This window comes from Lates calcarifer, linkage group LG3 (genome assembly GCF_001640805.2).
Source record: "Lates calcarifer isolate ASB-BC8 linkage group LG3, TLL_Latcal_v3, whole genome shotgun sequence".
Lineage (NCBI taxonomy): Eukaryota > Metazoa > Chordata > Actinopteri > Centropomidae > Lates > Lates calcarifer.
Window position 1 is genome coordinate 8227063 of NC_066835.1, and position 27104 is coordinate 8254166.

The 27104-nt window shown below is 42.9% G+C and overlaps 5 protein-coding genes across 7 annotated transcripts in view; all 5 read left to right on the forward strand.

The window, feature by feature from the left end:
* The first annotated feature begins 317 nt into the window (after window positions 1–317).
* Window positions 318–6966, forward strand: LOC108877237 (homeobox protein Hox-A10). Of its 2 annotated transcripts, XM_051066019.1 has the most exons (3): window positions 318–603; window positions 3949–4959; window positions 5840–6966. In XM_051066019.1, the coding sequence occupies exons 2-3, from the start codon at window positions 4092–4094 to the stop codon at window positions 6112–6114; spliced, it is 1143 nt and encodes a 380-aa protein (XP_050921976.1). In that variant the 5' UTR covers window positions 318–603; window positions 3949–4091; the 3' UTR covers window positions 6115–6966. The 2 variants fall into 2 exon arrangements, with proteins under 2 accessions (XP_050921976.1, XP_018522723.1); XM_018667207.2 differs by lacking the exon at window positions 318–603 and having other exon boundaries at window positions 3152–4959.
* A 2602-nt stretch (window positions 6967–9568) lies between these two features.
* Window positions 9569–12705, forward strand: hoxa9a (homeobox A9a). The gene is given in 3 exon segments (XM_018667353.2): window positions 9569–11016; window positions 11018–11174; window positions 11576–12705. Coding segments are annotated over 3 exon segments (795 nt in total). The 5' UTR covers window positions 9569–10620; the 3' UTR covers window positions 11818–12705.
* A 2543-nt stretch (window positions 12706–15248) lies between these two features.
* Window positions 15249–18715, forward strand: LOC108877389 (homeobox protein Hox-A7). The gene is made up of 2 exons (XM_018667414.2): window positions 15249–16313; window positions 17237–18715. Exons 1-2 carry the CDS (start codon window positions 15947–15949, stop codon window positions 17551–17553), a joined length of 684 nt encoding a protein of 227 aa, XP_018522930.1. The 5' UTR covers window positions 15249–15946; the 3' UTR covers window positions 17554–18715.
* A 394-nt stretch (window positions 18716–19109) lies between these two features.
* Window positions 19110–27104, forward strand: part of hoxa3a (homeobox A3a) — a 31500-nt gene continuing 23505 nt past the window's right edge. The window contains exons 1-2 of one of the 2 annotated variants that reach the window (XM_018667148.2): window positions 19110–19667; window positions 26204–26300. The gene's annotated coding sequence lies outside the window, so the exon portion shown is untranslated. The remainder of the gene's footprint in view (window positions 19668–26203; window positions 26301–27104) is intronic. The other variant, XM_018667155.2, reaches the window with a different exon arrangement.
* hoxa5a (homeobox A5a) lies at window positions 20808–26194 on the forward strand. Its single transcript, XM_018667300.2, is given in 3 exon segments — window positions 20808–23327; window positions 23329–23693; window positions 24335–26194. Coding segments are annotated over 3 exon segments (930 nt in total). The 5' UTR covers window positions 20808–23013; the 3' UTR covers window positions 24586–26194.

Here is a 27104-nt window from a genome sequence, read left to right on the forward strand (position 1 = left end):
ATTGGCTTTGGAAACACTGCCCCAACAGCCTTCTCCTTTGGCGAGGGTCGCCATATTTGCTGTTGTTATCACTGTGTTTATGGGAAGCTAGCCGCAGCGCATTGGCGTTCATATATGACAGTCAAAAGGGCCATAAACGCGGGGAGAGAGGCTGAAGTTTATGGTTGCCTCTCTCTGCCATAGTCCGGCCTTGCCTTGCGCATCCTTTACTGCGCGCTGGAATTCCGTCCCTAATTACGGGACATCCTCCCCGTTGCCGCAGCAACGCGGCCATAAAAAGCTGTCTGAGAGTCTGGAGCATTTGTACAATTGGAGTGCAGTGCAATAAACCGTCTGAGACCCAAGGTTATTAACTGTGTTACCAAGGAGGCGAGAGCAACGACAGGGAGAGAGGACGGATAGGAAAAGCCTCTGCTTGTTTGGCTGCATCGACTTCATTTGAGAGGCTTTTCCCCCTCGTGTGGTTTATCCACCTCGAATCAGTGCAGTGGCGACTGCTGCACTCGGGATTAGACTCTCCTCTGACCACCGGGCGGCGCTATTGGGACCAATGTCATGGCCGTGGATCTTTTCCGTCTCCAAGCTCACCTCGAACGCACGCAGGTAAAAAAAAAAAAAAAGCTGCTGTTTCAACACGGCGTGGAGCTTGAATAGTTTGCTCTGCCACGAGAAACAAACTTTCTGAGTGTTCACCCCATTCGACTCTACTCTTGCACGCGAGGCCTGCTGGTTAAAGATAGGAGCCGTTTTTGTGTTTAGTTTCCACATTTCTCTCTTGTGCTCACTGGGCCGTGTGGTAGAGAAAGTCTTCCTGGGGGCCCTAATAAGGCAACACATCTGTGCCAAGCCTTCATGCTGCATGTGCTATTCATTTTGCTGAGCTTGAGCTTTTTAATGGTTGAAGTATAGCATGGCCGACGTGTACCTGGAGAGATCCGCAAACCCCGTCCAGTCTAACCACAAATGTTTTGGATTTGGGAGGAAAGTCTGCCTTAATGATTTTTTTTTTTTTAAAATGGGATGCAGTCAGTATCTTAACGATACAACAGTAAGCAGTGGGTGCTGGATGCACAACAAATGATTTCATTTTTTTCAGCTGCTTCTCATACTAACGCAGCTCATCTTAAATCACAGCAGCTGGCTTGTAGTGTGCTCAATCTTCTTCTTCCTCCTCCTTCTTCAAAGAATCCGCTAACGACATCTGACGTCCTTCCAAAACACATTACTCTCTGTACGTGCCAAGTGTATAAAAGCACTTATTATAGAAAACAGTTTGATTGTGATAGGGCACCAATCGCTTCTCCCTTTTCCTTCCTGTCATATAGACACATATCTTGCACTATGAGGCTATTCGGTGTCAGGGCTGGTGGCGAGTGGCTATCTTGGACCTTAGTGCGTGTGTGTGCGAACTGACTCTCTTTCTCCTTTGTCTCTCGTGAAAAATAAATGCTTCCGCTGGATGTAATAAAACGCCGCATTATTGTTCATAACTGCACTCGGGACGAACATGATATGACTCAAACGGCCTCTTCGGCCACGATTATATGGGCCTGATCAAAGTCAGTGGTCAGAGTAAACTGTTTTGAGGATATAATAGCCGGGCAGCTGTGAAAATGAAGATTTAATAGCTACAATTAATAACTGTAACACAAAGATATCGATAGGCCTCAACGCCGGTACAACACCATGAAGTGTGCAGGCCAGAACAATTTAATACTGGGCGCACATAATTAATTGATGTATTTAGTTTCCTTACTGGCTCATATGTCCCATAAGGAACAGGCCACTGTGGGGAAGAGTACACAGACTTTGGGACCTATTGCTGTTAGTTTGTATGTTTGTAGTGGGCTAACACTGTAGTGAATTATTTTATGGTTTTTGGGGAATTTTGCTAAACGGGCGCAACAGCTCGGCGCACGGCCTTTGTCTTTAAAAACTCCCCACACTGCAGAAAATGCTCTTTAATTTATATATTTCTATAATATATAATTTAGCTTTTTAAACAGGTTATTGTATTATATACATACACGCATAAATAACCCACAAGCAACTTCCAGTCATTTAAGTCATTTGAAATATGTGCCGTTTTGTGGAGAGGTGATTGACAAATGTCCACCGTCGACGCGCTACAGTCGCCAGTGTGCATAAATGAGCTGTCAATGACAAGAGCGTTTGAAAATCCTAAATGGGCTCAATTTATGAATTTCTCCCAAATTTGCTCGTTTCAGTACAACAGGCTGCAAACAAACCCGGGGGGCGAGCGGCCACCTGGGCCTGGTAATGGCAAAGCTGGCCGAGATTAACTTCAACCTGGAGAGAGAGCAATAGAGTGCACATGGCCAAGGACACTACGAGATGGAAGGAGAGTTTTATTGTGGCCCTTATTGCCCCAAATTGGACCGACAGGATGACTTGTATGTGCAAGCTTTATGTCGCTTTGCTCAGGCACAGTGTGACTGTTCCCTCACGACGCCGTGATCAATATTCTTTAGCATTTTCACCAATTTAAATTTGTATACAGAGCACAGTTTCTGTTATCTGGTGTTTAAATGAAATACAAATTAATGCTGCAGTGAAACAAGATTACGTTTTTTGCTCCAAACCCCTTTGAATGAAAGTAAATGCAGGTTTTGCAATTTTTTTGTGTTGTGCGTAATGACTTCGGGTAGAAATGAACTCGTTTCCAGACACTAAAACAGTGAAAAGACGCAGAAATATAACCACTACTAATACAAATCATAATTTCAAATAGATACATGAAAAAATATTTTCATGTCTTGATGTGAAATGTAAAATTATATGCGCATAAAGTTTATATAGCTATCATAAAGAGAAAACCAAAGCTTAATACAGGCTCTAATAAAGTATGAATTTCTTTTCAGGAAGTTACTGTACGTCCTTTTATAATCGGTATTTCAGGAATGTAACGCTGTAAGGTTTCAATAATCCGTCAAATATTGAATTAATTATCTTTGGAATAATTTCTCCCCCGTTTCTGTAACTTTAATTGAATTTACTTGTGACAGGGAAATGTTTTGGCTTTGTTTACGCACGGGCTTAGCCTCGCTAATTCAGAATTTTTCCATAATTCAATATTAGTCCAAACTATTAGGTTAAGTTATAAGATTATTGGGTTATGTTTGACGTAATATAGTAATTTTAGCAGCACAGAATGTTACAGTTGAACGATGTAAACTTGATATTGAGGATGACAGAGCCTGTGGAAAAAATATATAAACGAAAATCTGAACAAATGAACAAAGCAGTATGTTTGATATTACTCACTCTAGTTCCTTGCGACATCAGTCTTAACATATTTGCTTTTAGTGCGGAAGAACTCAGACTGTCTTCGGGCTAAAGGATGCACCATATAAAACGGCTCTTTGCCAAGTCATTTCGCCAAAGGCGAATTCTCCCTACAGTTCAAAACACTTTATTACCACTAAGTCCCATGGCTTTGTTATTTTATGTCTTTGTTGGTGGGTTTCAGCAGCCACATACTTTCAAACTTGATTTGCCACCTTTAGGCCACATCTTCCTAATGTAAAGTAGTATTTTTATTTACTTATTTACTTTTTGTAATAAAGGCGGCTGTTTTGTTCAGCTTCAGGCAAAAGTTGCACCCAAGTCTCTCATATCAGCTCATGGGTTTGAGGTTTTTGCAAATCTGTGTTGCATCTATTGTTGAGCTTTGTGGTAACATTTGATTTGCATGTAGAAAAGGTACAATCAGTGCTTCAGACAGCATTTAGCGGTTTGTACAGTTGAGAGGTGTTTCTAAAGCTTGTTCCGAGAATGCGTCCGATAACTGCAGAATTTTCCATAAAAATGTATTTTTAAACTTTGTATCGTGTTAGACCTCGCCCCTTGTACGGGGGTAATGGTGGTGCATTAAGGCGAGGTGAGGGAACACACTGATTGCTGTGCTGTCTCCTTTCTCTGCCTCAGCTCCATGATGGATATCGCTCCGGCTGCTACGTAGCCACGGAGTGGGAGGGACTGCCCATCTTCCAGCATTTCCATTGGTTTTACAGTCCGCACGGCGGAGAGGGGGGTGCCTCTAATCATATCCAGCATGTTTTGTACAAGAAATGTCAGCCAGAAAGGGCTATCTTCTCCCTTCGCCAAAATACACCACAATAATGTCATGTTCGGACAGCCCGTCAGGAAATGCGTTTTTAGTGGATTCTCTGATCAGTGGCCGCACCGAAAGCGGCGGAGGTCACTATACAGGGAGCGCGGTGTGCGTGCCTCATAGCAGCGCTACAGAAGTGCCTTACGGACTACACAACTATGGATACTTCCCAGGTATGGGTAAGCGGAGCGAGGTGGGTCCCCAAAACATGGTGTCCGCCTCGGGGGCGTATATGTCCAGCATGGAGATGTGGATGGACGCGCAGAGGTCATGTCGAATGGACCAAGAGCACCCGGTAGGTCCTCAGGTCGCGCCCTGCTCGTTCCCGCAGAACATTAAGGAAGAGAGCACCTACTGCCTGTATGAGCAGCCGAAGTGCCCTAAAGCCTCCACCGCCGAAGATCTTACATATTCGAGGTTAACTGCCGCCGGCCTCGGGTCGAGTTCTTGTACAGTTACCGATGGCGGCGGCGGCGGAGGCTCAGTGCCTGTGCCGGGCTACTTCCGCTTGTCTCAGACGCACGCACATTCTCATAAACTTTACAACACCAACGGCCCCCAGCCGAACCCTTCCCATTCTCATTTTGGCCTACACCCCACTGCTCCCGCTCGCTTCCACACGCCACCAACTTCGACTTCTGCTCCAGCCACGGCGCAGGAAGGAAGAAACACCGAGGAGCCCGTGTCCTCGGCGAAAGCAGACCTGCTGCAGCCTCACGCTGCACCGGGGACCGAGGAGACGCGAGAGTCCTCGGATGCAGAAGCCTCCTCAGCTGACGAGGCAGAGGAGCATGACAAAGAGAGACCAGCAAAACCCACAAAAGGTAAACACGCTTCATAATATAGGTGTGGTCCTGCACTGTGTTTTTTTTTTTTTTAGTTTGCATGCAGGTAGAGCGGCGCGTTTTTTAATGGCACCTGTCAAATTCCATTTTACTGGTTAGGCTGCAGTAACAAGTCAAGACACGGGTCTGAAAAGTTTGCATCAGCATATCATCGTTTTTCACTCTAATGCTACAAGTTACTTTAGTGTAAATGCATTAAAATTGTGTATTTGTGCATGAACACGTCCGGAAATATAATGCGTAAAGTTCAAACATGAGCTATGGATTAGGTCATATAGGGCAAAGCTAGATTTGCTTTAGCTATCCAGTTTTACAGTGTGATATGACACTGAGGAATTATTTTTAGATAATAGAATATAATACATTTGAAATACCTGAAGCCTTAGCCAGTGTTTCCTTTGACCGCTGCGTAAAATACCCTAGAGCGTAGGCCTACATGTAGCAGTGTAGGCCTTCATATTTTTTCTGTGTCATAAGGGTTCTCTAATGTTACTCCATTTGTGATGCTAAAATAATGTTTCTATCTCACTGGACGATTGACGTAAAATGCAGTGTTATGTAATATTTTGTAACTATTTTGGCACATTTCAATTACAAGTCTAACAAAGCATACTTTACGCATAACACACACACACACACACACACACACACACACACACACATACACATGTCCATACTTGTGTTACTGTAATATGTGCATATACAAAGATAACCACACACACACACTGCCAGACTCCCTCACTCTCTTTCTCCCCCTCACACACACACACACACATACACACAAGCACACACACAGTGCCTCATTTTGCATGTGCGTAAAAAAAAAAAAACCCTCCATCTCTCTGCTCTTTTTCTTTAGGAGACCCAAAAAGTGAAAACACGGCCAACTGGCTGACAGCAAAAAGCGGCCGGAAGAAACGCTGTCCCTACACCAAGCACCAGACACTGGAGCTAGAGAAGGAGTTCCTCTTCAACATGTACCTGACCCGAGAGCGCCGCCTAGAGATCAGTAAAAGCGTCCACCTGACGGACAGACAGGTCAAAATCTGGTTCCAGAACCGCAGGATGAAACTGAAGAAAATGACGCGAGAGAACAGGATCCGGGAGCTCACCTCCAACTACGGATTTTCGTGATGAAAGAGGTGACCACTATTTGAAAATAGAAGAAAAAAATAATAATGGTGAAATCCATTACTACCCCCCTCCTCCTCCTACCAGCCAGCCACCCCACTCCACTCCACCCTCCTTCCACCACTTTGTCAACATGACTCATTTCACTGTGGGGTACAAGTTTCTTTTATTTCCAGACACGCTTAATGTCAAGGCATCGTCCTCTGTAAGCTACTGAGAAAAGAGAAAAAAGGAAAAAATGAATGTTAGAGGTTCTATTTGATTGTTTTCTGATGTTGTGTTTTTTTGTATTTGTCGACACGTTTCTGTCACCTCTGTGGTATGGTTGGATAGTGTCGTCAGTGGAGTCAAATCAATGCAATTTAAAAAAAAAAAAAAAAAAACAACAAACACACACACAACACACACACACACTCACACACACATTGTGCCCCATTGTGGAGGGTGGTTTAAATTGCCCACTATCTCCCTCCACCGCTGGAAAATAATCTTCCTCTAAATTTAGCCAAACAAATATGAATTTATTTTATTTTCAATTGGAATTGCATGTTACACACAGGTTTACTACATTTTTTTTCCTTTTTAAACCTGGATTATCCCCCCCCCCCCCGGCCATGTATCACCAAGGGAAGAATAATAATTCACCTATGACCATTAGATGTAGTCCACCATGATATAGGTCTATTCTATGTATGAGCTAAATGTATAAATTGAATCTCTATTCACGTTTGAGGACGTTTACACGAAAAAAAAACGGTGCGCAAAGTGAAGGAGGAATGTTTTTATTGTATATTTCTGTGTACATATGACATTGTGTTTTTGTGTAATGCTTAATAAATTATCAGCTCGCATTAAGGAGTAGCTGTTTGTATTTTTGTACTGTGGGTTTACATATATTTTAGTCAAAGTGTATTAGTACACAGAAGTAGAAAGGCTTTGTTTGAAATTCAAACTCCAAAATAAGACGTGCTCCCCTCACTGGGGATTGACTTGTTTTTTTGTGAACCGGGTTCGAAATGTTTCTAGGGGCTAATGTAATGGCCATCGGAAATAATTAAGATATTAGGCTATAAGCCGTCTAGCTGTATGCCCAGCCGGCTATTGTAGAGTTTTATGACTGGCTGGTATATGAGGTTTCTCCCTCTCCTCTAAGAGCTGCTTCAGTCGTGGGAGAGCCTTTCAGACGGAGAGGAGGCCCGGCTCTCAGCTAGAAATCTGAACTGCACAGATGCACTGTGGATAAAACATTCTTCGGCTTTAGTTTTTTGGAATACTGGGATTAACATTTCGGGGGGATCGGGTAAGTCCATTCATCATTTGTGAATTTGTCCCATTTTTTGCGCCCCTGTTGCAGCGGCTTCACTGTAGTGTGTACAATACACTTGTACTTTCTCAGTACAGACGAATTTTGTGGACACTTGATGACGGAACCGACCACCACGGTGTATTAGGAATTGGCTGATTGTGTTTCACTTGAGGCCCGGATCGACTGTCGAGTGGTTTAGGTAGTTTCATGTTGTTGGGGTCCATTTCTAACTCTGCAACATGAAACTGTCTTAATTGCCCCAGTTACATACATCGAAACCAAACGGAAAGCAAATCGGGGGGACATAAAGATGTTGGGATTTGTTGAACATTGTGGAGAGCTGATATGGAAGCATGTTATAAACCTGCCTGGCTTTTAAATCGGGGAGGGCTGGCTGGCTGCCTGCCTGGCTGTTGTGTATATTCTTAACCTGTCTCCTGTAATGTTTTCCTTTTAGAATTCTTCACTTGTTTTTTGTCGTTAAAATAAGCCCGAGCCGGGGGAGCATGTGTGCTGAATTTAAACGTGATCAAAGCTGAGCTGCAGTATGCGTCGTGGACTTGGGATTAAGGGGGTAAAGCCGTGAGTGTTTTCCGTGAGTAGTAGTGACGCAGACACGCCAGACAAGGCCTCGGTTACGACCACTGCAGTGGAGGGGAAGGGGAAGGTGAATGGGGCAACAGCGACCTCCGTGGGCAATGAGACCGGATGCTTCCGCTGCGCAATAGTGGCTCAGACAAAAGGAGGGGAAGGGCTTTATGGCGATATTTAGATCCGCCAGACAGGCTGTTATCTGCAGAAGCAAAAGAAGTGAATAGCCCCTGCGGTAAACTGGGTGAAAAAAACACCCTGATTTAGGTTTACAGCCTGAGAGCCATTGGCACAGTGGCGTCTTTTCCTGCTCTGAAGGTGTTTGTCTATTCTAACTTTTAGTGCACAAATAGGCGCACAGCCGCTCCTTTCCCCCCTCGGCTTGTTTGATGTCTGTTGGCCAAATAATGTGCAAGTACCAGCGAGGTGATAGCCTGCAACTAGAATGCACATTATGGGACACCTTGTGTCGCCTCAGCTTAAATGCAATAGTAAGAGCAGAGTGGAGAGAATTCCTTGCGTGTTGAATTGCCTGTGGCCTTGTGGGGTGTTGGCCAGGCTCTCCGTTTATCTGCTGGTAATAAATAAAAGACGCAGGGTAATATGTGAGAAACCAAGGTTGCTGCTTTGTACATCTGCAATATGGCTTCAGGTTTAGGGTGTATACGCACACAGCCAACCACCTTTTTCGTAAAATTCACATTGAGTTTAATAGTGATGTTTTTTCTGTAATATACATTAAGTCTCATTAGAGTGTGAATATTCTGTTACATTTCTTTCTGGTTGACATAATAGGTCAGTGTAAATATCGGCTAAATGCATTTTGTGCCAACATTTGTGCCAACTTTAGTTAAACGTTAATAACATGTATGTATTTATATATAATTTCTTTTAATGTTATATCGCATTAGCGGGCAGTTTCCCTCCTCTTTCTTCATTTATTTATTTCATTTAATTACTACATTTTCTAATGTGAACCACCACTACATACAGTTTATATTTAAATCGTGCTGTTGTGTCCTGGTGTTTACCGCGCCATTTCATTTTAAAAGGAGGAAACCGCAAACACCACATTGCGCTTATCTTTAGCTGTGTTTAGGTGTAACGTTACACCAGAGCACTGGCTGCTTAGCGAGCATTAGAGTAATTTGTTAATGACAGTGATGATACCGACATATAGGCCCATACAAGTGATAACGACGGTGCAAATAATAAACGGGGCTAAACGGCAGGTTGAACGAATAAATATTCGGCTATATCGTGCTTCAGTTCAGCGGGCCAGTAAAACATATACACCAAATTTATTAAGTTTTCTTTGTTAATTCTAAATTATGACATTCTATATTTTATTTTCTATTGTCCATTTTTAATCACATATATTACTTACATTTAATATCATGCAGTTATAGGATATCCAATAAATGTTAGTTATTTTACTTATTTATTGACAATCATTTTTCATAGTTCCAGTTATAATCAAACTGATACTAAGTCAGAAACTGCAACGAATAAGACAAACTTGAAAATAAAATGTCATCTTATTTCATTAATCTGAAATTTTCAAAATAAAATCTTTTCCATTTTACATAAATTATCTCATGTTTATGGATTTATTTTTACAGCTATAGGAAATTTTAAAACGTATATATAGATTAAACTTATATCTGTGATATGGATTTTTAGATCTTAGAGATCTAGTCCCAGTTTATACGATGACGTGTGATATCTTTGTCACATCACAAAATCACAAAATTTGATTATTGTGAGAAACTATTCTCTGTATTTTAAACACAGTTTGCACAGGCCTTCACATAAAGTCTTGTCTGAGTAGCCTAAATGTTGAAGTGGAAATAACTACTTTAGCCTAATATTGAATATGATCTTTGTCGTTTTTCTTTGTCAATTATATCTGATATTTGAAGCTGAAAAAGGGGGGGATATACGGACGTTGGAAGATGTCTGACACAGCCGAAACAAAACCAGATAAATAAAAATGTAATCTGCACAGACGTGACTCCAGATCCAGACGTTGTTTGAGCTTCATGTTGCAAAGTTTTTCTAATATAGTGGTATTTAAAATGTGTTTTGGTGAGCAGCAGTGGTAGGGTGCTTACGTGTCCTATAAAGTACCTCGTAAAATAAAGCTTCCAGAAACATACTGTATCGTTTTGGGTAACATAGAAGAGATTTTAGCAGCAACAACTGTCTGAGATACTGTAAAAGAATTTTTTCTTTTAGTCATTCATATTTTCCATCTCACAAACAGCAGATCTTTCTCATATCTTGATAATTCTTAGCTTTAAAACTGGAGCTTGTTATATAGCAGAGCGGGTGAGTATTTAATGACCAAAGGGATTGATTTATCCTTTATTGTTCAGCCTTTATGATCACGTGTGTCTGCTACCCAATGGCATGGCAGCCTGTCTCCCCATTACTAGCCCACTGTAGTTCTCTGTGGGGCCAAGTTGCTACTTGATTTCTCCACATTGTTATTTTGTGAGGCTGGGTTTACTGCGTGTGTATGTGTGTGTGGTGTGTGTGTGTGCACGTTTTTTACTTTTGCATGTATCTGCTGAATGACTGCGTACATGTGAAAGTGTAATTTTTCTGCCATGTCGACATCCGGAACACTGACTAGTTACTTCGTCGATTCCCTCATTCTACCCGAGAGCGAGGAGGTCTCTGTGCCGAGATACTCCTCCGGTCCTGGGCTCCAACATGCCAGGCAGCCCGCTTCCATCAGCGACCACAGCGAACTCGGGACTTGCACCTTCCCGTCCAAACCTCCGGTGTTCGGTCCGTCATGGAGCCACGTCCCGGCTCAGTTCCCAGGCGCCGTCTCCTCTGTTTATCATCACCACTATGGGCATCCCCAAGGCCCCGTGGGCGCAGATACAGATGGCCGTTATCAGTCGTGGCTGCTGGAACCCATGTCCGGTTCCCTGCCCATGACCGGATTACCGACGACCCATCACTACGGAATCAAACCGGAGGGTCTGGGGACGCGGGCTGACGGAGCCGCTGCCGGGCTCTCACACGGCGCTGCTGCTCTCTGATTACGCGAACGGAACGGTCGCGACGACATCACCGGTGGAAAAGGACGCACTGTCCGGCCAAGCGGGGGACATGAGCGGGGAGGGCGAAGAGAAACCGGGCCTGGATCCAAGTAAGTCGCTGAAGAGTCCTTTATGTTTATACTATTTATACCGCATGAAGCTTTGAGGGTTGGAGTGCGTGATGGGGGTGCACGTCTGAGCAGATGCCATTTACGTGCCTTGAACGTGCCATTTCCTTATGGGGACCGTTAATGGCCCGGCTCCCATTGCTATATTAGATAACCTTTTGCAGCTTTTAAAGTGAACGTGATCAGAGACAGAGAGAGGAAGAGAGAAATAGGGGGGAGTTTTATTTGGATGTAGCTGCGTTTACACATGTGTAGCCATTTCCCTCTCACCAGAGAATTCTTTGAGCCAAAATATGAGTGATGTGTGTGTTTTCTTCATTCATTTTGGCCACTCAGCAAACCGGGCCCTCACCCCCAGTGTGTTCGCACCCCACTCTCTCCAGATAATCCGGTGTCCAACTGGCTCCACGCGAGTGCCACGAGAAAAAAGCGCTGTCCGTACACCAAGCACCAGATCCTGGAGCTGGAGAAAGAGTTCCTCTTTAACACGTACCTGACCAGGGACCGTAGGTACGAGGTGGCGAGGCTCTTAAACCTCACCGAGAGACAGGTTAAAATCTGGTTCCAGAACCGCAGGATGAAGATGAAGAAGTTTAATAAAGACGGCGCACCGAAAGACGAGTGACTGAACCCGTAGATGAAACAGTATTTAGGCTGATAGCTGAGCTGTGTGTGTGGAGGCTCTTAACTCTGCTGGACCTTGTTTTTAAACTTCATTGTCTTATTGTTCTATATAACAGAAGCTATTAGGCTTATTTGTCTTGTTAAAAAAAGAAAAGCATGTTGGGCTTCAGTTTGATGCGACTACCTTTATATTGCACAATTTTAACAGTGCCCACTCGTTTTTTAAATTTTATTTTATTTGTTCTTTACTGATGTTGATTTTGAATTAATACCTCGTTCCAGTGTATTAGTTGGCCTGGTCCCTGTGCTTGTTTTTGTGTATGGATGTTTCTAGCTGTGTGTGTTTTCTGGTTTGTAGCTATATATTTGTTGTCTATCTCCGAGTCACCTGAGCGTATAGTTTGTAAAAAAAAAAAAGAAAAAAAAAGTGTTAATTTTATTGTTTCTCCCTTAACTGCTAGAACTATGACTGATGACCATGAGTTTGAATCTAACATTGGAGCCGTAGAAAAAGACTGATCGCATTTTGAAGTAGGTACATAAACCTCACACACCTCTTGAAAATGCTCATTAAATTAAAAGATGTTATAGAAGCTATATTACACGACATTATTGACTACCTATATGTCTTTCAACTACCTACAATAACGTTTTTTTCCCCCTCGATGGCGGATTACAGTAGATTTGCTTGCATTAGATACTGAGCTATGTCTGAATTTCAGGGAGTAACATTTTGAAAGAACATAATGTTTGTTAGTGAGAGGAAATTACATAAAAACACTGTAGGCTACTTATTGAATACCTCACGGTCTGCTGACCGTCTGAATTTTGGTTCACAAATGTAATTTGTACTTTATTTATTAAATAAAACAAATTATATCTGCGAATACATGCACGTTACATTCTTATTTCCTCGCGGCCTCACATGCAAATGAATTATTTGGTTTTATAGGACAAATTCTTGCTGCACCAAAAAGTCTTTATTGATGCTAATTTGCATTGAAACAAATATCAAGGTTACTGCTGTGAACACACACACACACACTCCCGTACACACACACACACACACACACACACACACTGCAAATACAAGAAAATGTAGGATATTTAGATACTTGTATTAAGGCTATACTGCAAATTATCATTAATAGTTTCACAGGTTTTTACAAATATTTTCAGGCATTTCAATTTGCAGGGGGGCGCGCACATACGCATACACACCCAAAACAAAATGCACACACACCTATATTTCCGTGAATATTTGTGTGTGTGTGTGTGTGTGTGTATGTGTGTTTCTGGATTGGGGACAGAGCTACGTCTTGGCAGAGGATGTTGTTAGCTGTATACAGCCATAAAAGACAATTACCGCTATAACCTTTTATGGGGTGCAAAGCGCTGCGAGGCGAGAGGACACAAAACAAAAAGAGAGAGAGAGAGAGAGAGAGACATCGACATCGAGGGCTTCGACAGCTGAAGCCCAAAAATAATGCAGCCGATGTTTTTCTGTCTTAGCTCAGATATGACAAGGCCTCTCAGACCTTAAAGCTTCGGCATCAGCGCCACACATTTAACAACATGAGCAAGAACATTGTGATGAGATGTGATGGGACACAATTTTAGATTCAGATTGAAGAAAAAAGGTGACATCAAATAGACAATCAGGGTTTGGAGAAGAGGTCTAGGTCTAGTTTTAAAATATGGCCTCCCTGCGTAAGGCCGGTTCAAGTCTCTGCACGTTGGAGAAAATATTTGGCACAAAGACATAGAACATACGAAAAGCAGCAAAGCCGATGTGAGCCAAAGCTGCACAGCTGCACAGCTCTGTGAGACACAGCAGGTCATTTAAGTTCGCATTAAGGGCTACGGATAGATTATTGTGTAGTTAGAAGGTAAGCCGGACTTTGGTCCAACTGGAGCGCTGTTGTGACGCGTTAGGGGACGCAGATGGACCCAAACTTCAAAGACTCGACCAGAGACAGTGCAATAAAACGCTTGGTCTGCTATACTGTCTGGCATTCCAGTTTTAATGGCTTTATGGCCGTCCAGACACAATTAGGCCGTTTCCAGAATGGCACCCATTTGTTTTTTTCTTCCCTTTCTGTGGGACTGCGCTCTGGACAAAAGGCCGAGCGGAAATGATCAGCTTTATTGGATCCTCCTCGACGGGGACGCGCAGGACTCACGGTCATTTGGAGCGATCCTTTGTTCCTACCTGGGAACCTTCCGCCCTCTGCTCCTTTGCTGGGCCCTGTCCTAAGGGAGAAGGAGCAATAAAGCCAGCAGCTAGTTTCAAACATAGTAGTAGGCCTTATTTAGATGCTTATATCAAAACACATCTGGACAAGTCTGTTTAAAGACACCAGTGTTTGCATAAAATGGCAACTAAAGAAAGTAAAGTAATCTTTGTTCGTCATTTCTCATACTTTTATCTTGCTTTCTTTGGGATTGCAGCAGAAAAGACAAAACGCCTGTGCACTGCTGCCCTCCCCACCCTGCAGTCCCCACCTGTCACCAGAGAGTGGCGACACTGTTCCACAACATCACAGAGATTTTGCTTTTAACACCACCTCCCTAACGAACCTGCATTGGGGCAACAAACTGTAATAACTTTTTAAGAGTCCAGCAAAATAATTTCACACCTTTTTACAGCCTCAGCGCAGAAGCTGCTTCTTCAGCCTGCGGCTTTGCAGGGAAAGAGTGCAGCAGCCAGCTATCACCGCTTTACCGTCACATAGTCGCGTTGTGTTCACTGCTGAGTTTCTCTGTAGGATATTTTAATGTGGTTTTATATGCGTAGATAATTTTACACTGAATGAACTTGTTTAATATCAGGGTTACAGAGATTAACAGGAAAACTGGAGCATTTTCCCTCAGTGCATTTACTCGTGTAGATAATGTTTTAAATTCCTGTCTGCTCCTGTCCCCTGAGCCATGCTTTCCCACTAACCACAGTCTGGCTGGCTGATCTGTACACTCACTATCAATGTTAGTTTTCTATGTTCACAAATAATTTAACGAATTTATTTAATAATCAGTATTATTATCATAAGTAATAGTCATAGTTTTCTCAGTCCAGTTCTGAATATTCGCTTTATTGCATCCTGTGTATGTGTGTGTGTGTGTGTGTGTGTGTGTGTGTGAGTGTGAGTGTGTGAGTGAGTGTGAGTGTGCGTGTTGTAGGCATACTTTTTGCTGAATTATTTCCTATTTGTGGAGCATTTACGTAACACTGTTATACCAGAACAGAATTTGTATGGAGGACATATTATTATTATTATTATATTATTATTATTATTATTATTGATGTTGTTGTTGTTATTATTATTAGCAGTAGTAGTAGTAGTAGTAGTAGTATTTAATTTTAAAATGTACTTGTATTGGTGCCAGATTTTCACCATAACAATGTTATCGTCGGTTTAAATAATATTCAGAATTATCCCGTTAAAACCTATCAGGAAGTAAATAGTGTTTCTTTACAGCTGTGGATCATTTGCGCTGTTAATAATTATAAATAAGTTACATATAATAAACACGGTTACATATGCATATTTGCATGAGACTGTATGTAATGTTTTTAAAAAGCAAGAGAAACCAGCAAAGTCACTGTTCTGTTAGAATATTGATTTTTAAATTATAATGATAGCTGTTCTAAACAATGATTATCTAGTGTGTTAGTGTAGCCTATTACTGTGTGAGTGCAGATGATCATTATCATGTAGTGTGAAGTATTCCACAAAGGTACGTGAGATATAGACATAGATACAGATATAGAATAAAGCTTAGATATTGATGATTATTTGTGAAGCAGTTGTAAGAAACGCGATATGAAAACATGACCTTAAATTACGTAAATTACCTTTTGATCAGTGGGATTGTGTGAATTTCTTTCGTGTCTATGTGTGTTATGTGTGTGAGGTGTTAATCCCACTCTGCAGTTCTGCGCCATAATGAAATCCATGTTTGCCTGCTGATTGGGTGAGAGCGCCCAGGCCCGAGTCACGTGACGAGTTCTTTGGTCCAGAGTAAAAATGGGGTTTGGTGTAAATCTAGGGTGTATTGCGGTCATATATCACGCTACCTCGTAAAAACGACACCGAGGATTCTGGGCCAACAAATCAGAGAGAAAAAATATGAGTTCTTATTATGTGGATGGTCTTCTTAGCACATATACGGCGGGTAGTTCTCTGTTCCCAAACGTAGAGCGGGCTTCTTGCGGTATTGGACCCAGTGGAGAAGACCGTGGCTCGGCTCGGACTGCTGCGGCCATCGCGTTTCCACCGTCTCTGTCTGGAGTTTACAGCGTCAATAATGCAGTATACCAGAGCCACCCCATGTTTACCTCGGGCTATAGCCAGGTGCAGGACGCGCACACACATCATTGCAGCCCGTTTGACCAGAGCCGCCTGTTCAGCGACAGCTGCTGCCATCCAGGGCCGGGGCCCCTCACCTCGCCGCCGGACAAACAATACCGGATGTACCCCTGGATGAAAGCATCAGGTATGTGTCGATACTGTCTCTTATTTGCTATTTCTAAGCCCTCAGGTCAATGCTCTTACAAAACATTGGGATACTTACACTGGCCGTTAGTGGTTCACTTAATTTCGTGAAGCCATTGGTGTTGCATGGAAAGAATCGTAAAACTTTTATTGCGCAACTAATGAGTTCTGCAGCCATAAATTCATTTGGCCAGCGCTTCTGTGTGTTCAGTACGCAGAGACCTTGCCGCTGGGGGGTTTCTCTGCACTCCTATTACTCTTATAGCCTCTTCTCCCCTTTGTGGTTGTAAAAAAAGACCGGCCTGTTGTGTAAATCAGTTCTCGTGCACTCTGCAGCTCCTTTCTAATTGGGTCTGCACTGCAGAGACTCTGCTATTTTCTGAAACTCGTTCGCACATATTGCCGAATCAATATGCGATGGTATTGTCGGCCACATAAAGAAGTCAGGCGGATTTAGAATGCAAGCAAATTGAAACTCAGACATTTGTTATAATTTTGAAGGAGGAGGTGTTGGGGTTTGTAATCTAATTACTTATGGCTCCTTCGGTGCGCAGAACATTGCTGGCTTTTAATTGGAAAGGCATGCAGAGTATCAAAGGAGGCATGAGCCAAACACCCCAGCAGGACTACTTTAAATGGGTGCAGGGAACTTAAAAAAAAAAACTTCTCCAATGATTAGTGTGTGTTTGCTCTTTGAGGAGCGTGTTCTGTAAATGAGTGTGTTGGGGTAGGGTGTAATGTAAAAATATGAGCCACAATTAATTGCACAATCACAAATAGATGAATGAGACCCAGGATGTTTCTGCAAGTTTTTATCGTCATATCGGTTTCAACACCACTTTAATGAACGGTTTATACTGTGTTATATTTCAAACATGAAAAATAAAACGTTAAACTGTAGCTCACGCATCTTATCTCCCACAGATCCAAATCGAAAGCGGGGGCGGCAGACCTACTCCCGGTACCAGACCCTGGAGCTGGAGAAGGAGTTCCATTTCAACCGGTACCTGACCCGCAGGAGGAGGGTCGAGATCGCCCATGCCCTCTGCCTCTCAGAGAGACAGATCAAAATCTGGTTTCAGAACCGGAGGATGAAGTGGAAGAAAGACCACAAGGACGAGCCGGTGTCAAACCCCGGGGAAAATGATGGTGACATCCAGGCTGTGTCCGAGGCCACGCGAGGGCCCGACACTGGGGACACCGGCGGCTCCGGTGTGGAGTCAGAAACGGCTGCGAAGTAACGAAAGACAGAGAATTAAACCATGAATGAAAGAAATACACTGTTAAGTATGGAGTAGGAATATAACTGACACACCATTCATGCACTACGGCTTCATAGCCTGATTAATTGAATGACAGCTGAAGGCAATTATGTAATAAGCATTTAACAGCAGTTAAACTGTAAGATCTGCGTTTCATATTTAAACCTGAAATTCATTTAAAAAGACGGCTCTGCATGAAAGAGCGATAATAACTACCTATCCAAACTCTATTTTTATATACGCTATAATATGTGATATGTGATTTAACCTGATTATACTACTGAATCAACATTCCTTTAACGAAAAACTACCTAATTTTTACCTGATAAAATCCAAATCACTGACGCAACGAATTCAACATATGTTGATATTGATTGTAAATTAATCTATTCTACCTATTCGAGTTTTTGTCCTCTCTCTCTCTCCACAGACGGTTGTATTTTTAAAGGGAACAAATACAACATTCAGCGCAAATGTGCCTTATTTTGAAAAATAGGCTAATTAAAAGTGAATGTTTTGTTAGTTAAATGCCTACAACTGTGATTTAGGTTCAGTGAGTGTATCGCTATATTGTTTTTTATTATCACTTTATTCATTAGAATAGTGACATGTCTGTTTTTTTCTTCTTTTTTTTTTATTTTTTTTTATCCCTGTCTTGGGCCACCAGAATGAACAAAAATATGTGTTTAGTTTCGGGATGAACTCATGTAACCTACCTCAGATTCCCAGAAGCCCACGTGCTTATTATTACTGTAAACAGGAATACCCCCCTAATGTAAATGTTTTGAAGTCTTAGCTGTGTATACTGTGAAATGTTGGTATTATCATGTTCAGGCTCAAAATTTCATACGTATTTGTGAATACCAACAGGGCTCGTTAATGCATGCACTTTTTTTTAAATTTAGACAGCGTTACATTTCAGTATCAGGTTCCTTTCTTTTGCCAGTGTAAAACGAGCAAGGCTATTCTAATCCACAATGTGCAAATACTGTGATATATTTAAGTCCAGTGCCCACATACTCAATGTGAAGTGTCAGTAATATGTGAACAAATGAATATAAAAAACATCTTAAACCTCTGGGAATGTCTTAAAGCTGTAAATGAAAATATAATAATTGAATAAAAATAGCTTTTATCTGCAGATTTGTTTGCATTAATATTTGCGTTTGCGCACTTAATATCGTGTAACCTCTCCAATAGCGATAATACCTGAGTGTGATCACGCGCCGGCTGAGTAATAATATCTTGCTCGCGGTCACCACTTAGCGCCGTTCACTGTGTCCGTTATTAGGCTGCATGTGACAAAACATGTAGCAGTCCGTGATGAGGGTTAGGTAAACACTGGAGTTGGGGAATGTGAGCTATGAGGATGCGAGATGGGGCAGGCTGCAGATGAAGGGGAAATTACTGTTGAACTCTGCATTCCCTCTTCCCTCGGTAAGATGGCGCCTGACGGTGACCTGCCCCCTTTCCTTCTCCCTCCCTCCCTCCCTCCCTCTCATCTCCAGTTGCCCCCCTCCTCCTCTTCTCTCTCTCCATCTCCCTTCCAGCGCTGGGTCATAAATCCGTTGTTGTTTATGAAAATTTACAACATGGCAATACAACTTTACGACTCGACTCGGCCTCCCATTGGCCCGCAGCTCGTCACGTGGCAGGCGAGCCGTGAACATGAACTTTTTATATATAATTTCCAATAGCTGAATAGAGCAGCCTTTCATTTAACGGTCTCGAGCTTCCACGCGGCCGTTTTCACCAGCGACCTTCTACATTTTTATACCCCTCACATTTCCTCCTCTTTTCTTGAATGGCGGGGGGAAATTTTGAGTTTTTTTTCTCCTTCTTCTTCTTCTTCTTGGTCGACGCGCAGGAGCTTGTCTTATGATATGACTGGATTGCTCGGGTGCCCCGCAGTCGCTCTCCTTGCACGTTTTGGCAAGATGAGCGGAAGGAGCCCCGGTGCGTCACTGACCCCCGGGAGCCCCGGTTTCCGTCCTGGGACTAAGCTGGAGACTTTTCCTCCGTCACTGCCCGTCTGCACCTGCCAACCTCCCCTCCCCTCACCTCCCCTGTTTACAAGCAGAAGCCTTCACAAGGTAAGACATCTGAAACTTGTCAGTCAATGGCGTGTGTTGGTTCTGTTATGAATTTCCATAGGCAAACTCAAAAGTAAGCTCTTTATTTTATTTAAAAATACACCAAGGCTGAAATCCTGTTTCACGTCATAGTTTACATTGCTGTCATTTCAACAGCAGAGGCTGCATGGTGAATCTGTCATGTATAAGCGTCCAGCCTTCTGAACAAGCCGTCAGTTTTTGTCTATAGGTATTCATTTCGCGTTGATCCTCCTGCTGGGTTTTTGCATGGCCGTCAGGACTTTATTTGTTTGTTGCTGGATTTGAATGGGGATGGGCTTTCGGCTGCAAAAAAAAATCATTGGGTGGATGGTGGCCAAGTGATGTGCTCTTTGACGCCCTCCTGTGGAGACACTGGGGGTAATGTGGTTGCACCTCTGCCTGTTTATGCTGCAAATGTCTGTGGTGCAGGCTGTGGACAAGTCGACCTCTCTTTATTTTGTTATTTTTAACCTGTGTGTGCATGCATAATGTTCTTGTGCTTCATGTGTGTGAACGCCAGCCGTGACTCACTGTACCTTGCGTTGATTAATAAGATAATTTTCAGAGAGCTAGACAAGATTATTTTAGCGATGGAATGACCTTTAAATGACACACAGGAATGTCCCTGTCAGTGGTATTTAACATTTTTAAAATGGTTCTATTTGTGTCACTTAGCCTGCTGTGATTTGTGTCGTGCAATAAGTCATCAGTCGGTCAAGCAACCAAGTTCTGTGAGGACCTAAATGCAAAGTATGAGCAGGTTTCTTGACAAGATATTAATGGCGCAGAAGTGAATGTGTAGTTAAATGCAATGCATCCAATGTAGCCTCATGTTCATTTCCCATTTTGCACATCCCATATCTGGGTTTCACATTGGTTCTTTTACGTTTTTTTTTTTTTTGTTTTGTTTTTTTTTGCTAAAAATATTAGTTTCACATTAATATGTCTGACTGTTGTTATTGGGTTGACGATTGCTCGTCTCGTCGCATTACATAAAATATCACATCCTGAACGTGAGCGCTGTGAGTTTTAGTCGTGCAGCAGTCGTGCGTAATAATTATCAGGCAGGAAATGAATTCAAATATCTTGAGATTTTATCTGTAAACTCTCAGACTCACGGGTGTTAGTGTGCGGAGATGCCTGCAGAGTGCACTGCCCTCCTTTTTTTCCCCCCGCAGCAGTGACCCCCTCACTCCCGGCCCGACATATTTGACACCAGTGCGCACTCACTCCTTTCCTCTCCTTTTCTTTCGGTCCCTTATTTAGTTCCTGGGAGTGTCCCTTCCTCGACTCGGGGGAAATAATTTTCGTGGGAACTTTGTTGCCATTGGCCAGCCATAAATCAGCTGTTGGAGCATGACTGTTAAAGCCAGCGTACACACACACACACACAACTTCGTAAGGCTATAGGTCTGCTCTTATTGTGGGGCCCACTGGATGCAGGGAGCCCGGTATTCACCCTTCCTCACATCGTGCCTTCTGGGGCTCTGACTGTTACCGCAAAGGGCGCACATACCTGGGACAGAATAAATAATCTGTGTCTTGCTGGTTTTGTCAGTAACGCAGGATTGGGCTTGTGTTGGGTGAAGGTGCAGCTCAGGGGAAATTGTACGTTGGAAAGAGAGGGGGGGGGGGGGTCACTGCCTTAGAGAGACGAAGGTGCCATAAAAATTCCACAAGAAGAAAAACAAACGGAGAGAGCGCTGGACGAGGGGGCTATTCAAAGCCTTATGTCTGTGTCAGGCTCTTGTTTTTCTGATCTCGCTCGAATCTCATCTGGAGAAGAGCTGATTTACATTTTTTAAATAGGTATGCGCAAAGCTGGGCAGTTGTCAAGGTTTTTGAATGTGACAACGATGTTACCATTGACAGGATTGCCTTTAAGATTTCTTTTGTAAAATGAATTATTTTTACTTTTTTACCGATCACACTATTGTTTTTAGAATCGTCTCATATCAGATAGAATGTATTCTTTTTTTACAAGTGGAAAAGGAGCAAGAAAATCACAGGGACGCTACTTCTTTGCAATATTATACACACATAACAAATGGAAAAATACAATAAACATGCAGGTGCAATTTGCCACATTTGTGATTGCAAAAAAAGTGTAAAATATATATTGAATATTGCAGTTTTTTTTACATGAGGCGTTACAAATACATTGTCTTTATGTTAACCAGTAATCGTTTCTAATATTTCCTTTTTCAATATTTTCTAATTTTATTTTATTTTCTTGGCTTTCTTGTTTTTTTCCTTTAATTTCGAAGTGACATTAAAAAGCTCCACAGCTGCCCATAGAAAGAAATGACGCGTCATTCTCTGTCTCGTGTCGATACAAACACACACAATACCAGAGCTGCAAGTTGCTGAGAGTGACTGTTTAAAAGTCGACATGACAGAGGATTCGCCCTTAAATAAGAGCGAAATAACGTCGGGTTACGTTGCAAAAGGCTTGTAATGTCGCCTTAATGACTGTTGTTTGGCATCGTTAAATTTTAACCATCTTATATAGACAGCAAAAGGGCTGTATGAATGTTCGTATATAGCCTATATTCACAGTTATTGATTTTTTTAAAGTGGCACCGAGGACAGGCCTTGAATGACAGTCTCTGTGGCATCATTCGATAATGTGATGTTCCACTTTTATCTTTCCCTGAAACATTTATTCATTAGAGCTTTTCCCACATGTGTGGTTGTTCGGTTGTTTTATGATTACACGAAAAAAAAAGTGTGAAAAACGCAGCCCTCTTTTGAATGGGCTTTTATTCTATTAACCGCACAGACTATTTGCACTCATCGCCCATCATAACATGCATAACAGATTCTGATCGAATTATTTCTGTACAGTGTGCTCGCAGAGATTGCACTCTCAGCATGTCACTTGTTGTATTGTTTAGGGGAGCCCGTTGGTTTTTGCCGCAATGGTCGTTAACCTCCGAATGACCCCGTGTGGAGCCCACGCCTCGGAAAAGGCGCCGCAGACGGGCAGTGCAACAGTTGAGCCAGAGGATGGCGCACCACGACAATCCAAAACACCCGAGCCCCGGCTCCGACTTTGCCCTAGCCACGAGCGCAGGGAGGCGCGCGCCCTCCACATCCCACCCAGTATTTCCTGCGTGCACGAGTTTACCTCTGGAGGTCACCAAGCAGGATTTACGACTGGTCAACAAAAGCACGTGATTCTCCGCCGTACCCCATATTTGGGTGCCTACGTAAGAGAGAATCAAGTCCATGTCCCACTCATTTCCATAATTCATCATAAATTGTGCAAGGGTGCTATAGGACGCGCTAAACCATAAGAGCCACAAATCAAGCACACAGGTTTATGCTATTTTACCTCCAAAATAATAAAACAACAACAACAATACCTACAGCGAGCAAACGGTGGAATTGTCAACAAATGAGCTCCTATTTTGTGAACTCATTCTGCGGTCGCTATCCCAATGGCGCGGACTTCCAGTTACATAATTATGGAGACCATAGTACGGCAAACGAGCAATACAGAGACTCAACAGCCATGCATTCCAGCAGGTACGGCTATGGCTACAACGGGATGGACCTAACAGTCGGGCGGGCCGGTACCGGACACTTTGTGGGCAGCGAGCGGACACCGGGCTACTCCCCGAGCCACTCAGCGGCGACGACACCCTCGGTGGAGCCGGTCAGGTACACCCACTCCGGCCGGCAGCACCGGGACCTCGTCTCTATCGCCACCACCTGACCCTCTTCCGTGCTCCTCGGTCGCCAGCTCGTCCCCCGTCACGGAGACTCACACTCAGCAGCAACAACAACAACAACAACAGAGAGCCGTGAAAAACTCCATAACGACCCCGTGCTCGAGCTCGAACGGAGGCACGCTGCTTCTCAGCCGGGACTGTGTGTCCAAAGCTTCCCCCCTAGAGGAAGAGAAGCCTGCGGGAAGTGCACCGACAACTCCACAAAATGTCAGCGACTCGACACAGCCTCAGATATATCCGTGGATGAGAAAACTACACATAAGTCACGGTAAACTGCCTTTTTAACGATCTTGTATTGATTTTAGAGACCTGGCGAATGTGTTATTGTTTAGAAAAGGTGTAACCACGTCGATACGTTGTTCAGGGACTTTGTACTTAGGGTTTAAATTTGATTTTGCCTTATAACTTCAAAAAGCAGAACCATAAATGTACTTTGCTGAAGGGCATGTGTCGCCATATGCGCCTCTCACCTGTTTGGTGTATGTGCACCTACTGTCAACATCGACCAGGTACGGGATTATTTACATACATAACATAGGATGATAAAGTTAGTTAAACATGTAATGGATATGTACAGAATCTATGCATTTATTGTTGTATTGTGCTACATTTCTATAGTCAATTAGCCCAGATTTTACAGCCTTTTACTGTTATTCATTTTTCGCAAGATGTAGTTGAAAAGGTGTGTTGTTTAACTTCGCTACTTGTGGTTTTAGATGATTTTTGGATTCTGTTTAAAACACGGTTGTCTGCCAACTTTTAAGTCTTTCCAATCGCAGAAATGATACAGGCAATATAAGAAAAAAAACGCGCAATGTCTATAGTCTAGAAAAAGTTGCTCAACTATATATTTTTAAAAAACATCTGCAGTATCTCACATGTATTCCTCCTCCTCTCTTATTGTACAAGATTTGTCTGGGCCAGAGGGAAAGAGAGCCAGGACTGCATACACTCGGTACCAGACCCTGGAGCTGGAGAAGGAGTTCCACTTCAACCGCTACCTGACCCGCAGGCGGAGGATCGAGATAGCCCATGCCCTCTGCCTCTCAGAGAGACAGATCAAAATCTGGTTTCAGAACCGGAGGATGAAGTGGAAGAAAGACAACAAGCTGAAGAGCATGAGCATGGCGGCTGCGGGCGGGGGAGGCTACAGGCCTTGATATTCACTCCTCTACCCCTGATAACGAGCACTATGAAAAATAAAAAAAAAGAAACAAAGATTGTCATATCAACTTCTCCTCCTACTTCAACAACAAAAGAAGCGCAGAGACTTGTTTAACGGGGCTGTGTGCGGGACAGGGGACACCCCATACAGCCCACTGTATGTCCAACAACAGTCCCCATTATATTCCTTAATATTATTTCCTTTTTATTTCCACCGTGGTAATGCTTATGTGAGTAAAAAAAATGCATTATGTACAGTTCTGTCTAGATTTAGAGGAAAAAGAAACAGAAATAAATGTTTGTTTAAATTATTTCTTGTTCAGACGGAAAAAAAATAAATGGATAAAAACGTCAAAGCTTGAAATGCTACCTACCTACCGCAAATAAACCCAGTAAAAGTTGTGTGATGCACTCAGAACAATACCAGCCTAATAAATAGAAGGTTGAGGTTGAGCTGCCTTTGTGTTTTAGCCTTCGTTTTTCTCTGTATGTACTGTATATGTGTGTATTTATTTGTTTGATGTATTGTAACAACTTGTCAGATAACTTGCTTCCCAAAAAAAAAAAGAAAAAAAAGTAGAGCCAGCAGAGTCCGTATAAGCCTTGTGTGGTTATTGTGTGCGTTGTGAACACATGTATGGACAGAGGTGCCGACTCAGTCTTGTATGTACAGTATAGCTGTGCCTTGTATATCTTAGTTTTTTTGTTTCTTTTTGCAGGAGCTGCTGTTTGCGTTGTTCACCTGGGCGCAACATCTTAGTAAAAAAAAAACAACAACAACGTGTTTTTGTCTTTGTTTTTAAGTTGTTTTTATGTGGAGGCTCCCACGGTAAATTTCATTGCCTATGTGTATAACTTCATCGTGATAAGCTTTTTGTAAATGTTTTTCAAAGACTGGAAGTCAAGAATATACTATAATGATAATAATGATAATAATAATAATAATGATAACGATGATGATGATGATGATGATGGCCATTATAATAAACTTTCTACTGGAACGGCAACATTACAGTGAGTCAACGTTTTTGTAGAAATATATAAGATTCATTTGCGCTTTTGCTGCGTGGAAGAGAAGCGTCAGTTTGCTGTTTCCTCCAAAAAAAAAAAAAAAAAAAAAAAAAAAAATCCTTAAAGCCATTTGTATGAGCTGCCAAAAAAAATTGTCAAGTTAAATCTTGAATTCAACAGGTCAACCCCTCCTTCCCTCAATGAAATCTACTAGTTTTACTCACCTTTCTGGTGGAGCTTGGGAGGGGGGATTTGGGGGTCCTTGGCCACTAACGGGGCTCCAGGGGCCGGGGTGTCCCTACGGTTTTTTGCGCGCAGGCTCCTGGGCTATTCCCGGGGAATCAGCTCGACTTTTCAAGCTGTAAAACTTTATTAGGGGCCGATTCTGGCTCTCTGACATTTGGGTGCTAAATGAATGGGGGGTTTTGTCTATGAATAAGATCGTAAAAATCATCCGGAGCGCGGCCAGATAGGCTCACTGGCCATAAACGGTCACGTGGTAGCCATTAAAGTAAGTTTTATGGTTTTGGGGAGTTGACAGTATATTGCACATAACATATAATCGCACTGACGGCGAGGCTTCGTCTGACTCTCTCTTTGCAGGCTGTAAGTGTTACTTGACCGGTACAGACCGTCTCTATTGCTCTGTCTGCCTCAGTGTGGACCGGACGCTCTCCCAGGATGAGGACCTCGTCTCTGGGTAAGTTTCTGCAGACTTAGCCGGTAGCCTGAGAACAGTCAGCCAGTGTTACACAGCCTTATTATTGTATTCGCTCCCTCTATCCGTCCCTATTAGTCCATTACACTAATTTGTCAGTTGTGCAGTGCTGAACACTGGTCTCGGCAGATGTTGCGCAGGGTTGGGTCCGGCTCATGGCTATTTAATTGCTTCCTTCCCCGTGTAACTTGTTTCCTTCCATCTGTGGTGTAACTCATAATCCATTTTTACATGTTGGATAATTATCTCTGTGTCCATTTCCACCCCCACAAACTTCTAGTTGTTGTCGTTTTATTACATTGGAGAATCCACAGACCGTGAGCCAGAAAGTTTCCAAGGGGTGTGTGTGTGTGTGTGTGTGTGTGTGTGTGTGTGTGTGTGTGTGTGTGTGTGTGTGAGTGGAGTGTGTGGATTTCCTTGATAAAGTTAAGCGCTAATGCAGACCTACAGCTTTACAGCTATAGCTCCGTTTGATTGGATTCTGTATGTATGTGCTGATGACTTTTGGAAGTTTGGTATGGCTCCATCCCTCTGACTGGAGAAGTTGCAGTTGTTGTGTTTTGCTGCGGGGCTGCTCCAGCACATGTTGGCACGTGTATGGCTTACAGGACAGGCTGTAAACAGTGTCAAGTAAACACGACATGGGAACAAACAGCAGCAGGGAGACATCTGAAAAGGAATTCCGTTTTGTGTCAGCCAACTCGTTTTGTGTTTGGGGTTGAAAAGTTCAGATGACCCCCCCACCACCACCATCACCCTGAAAAGTCACTCTCGCTTTGTGGTGAC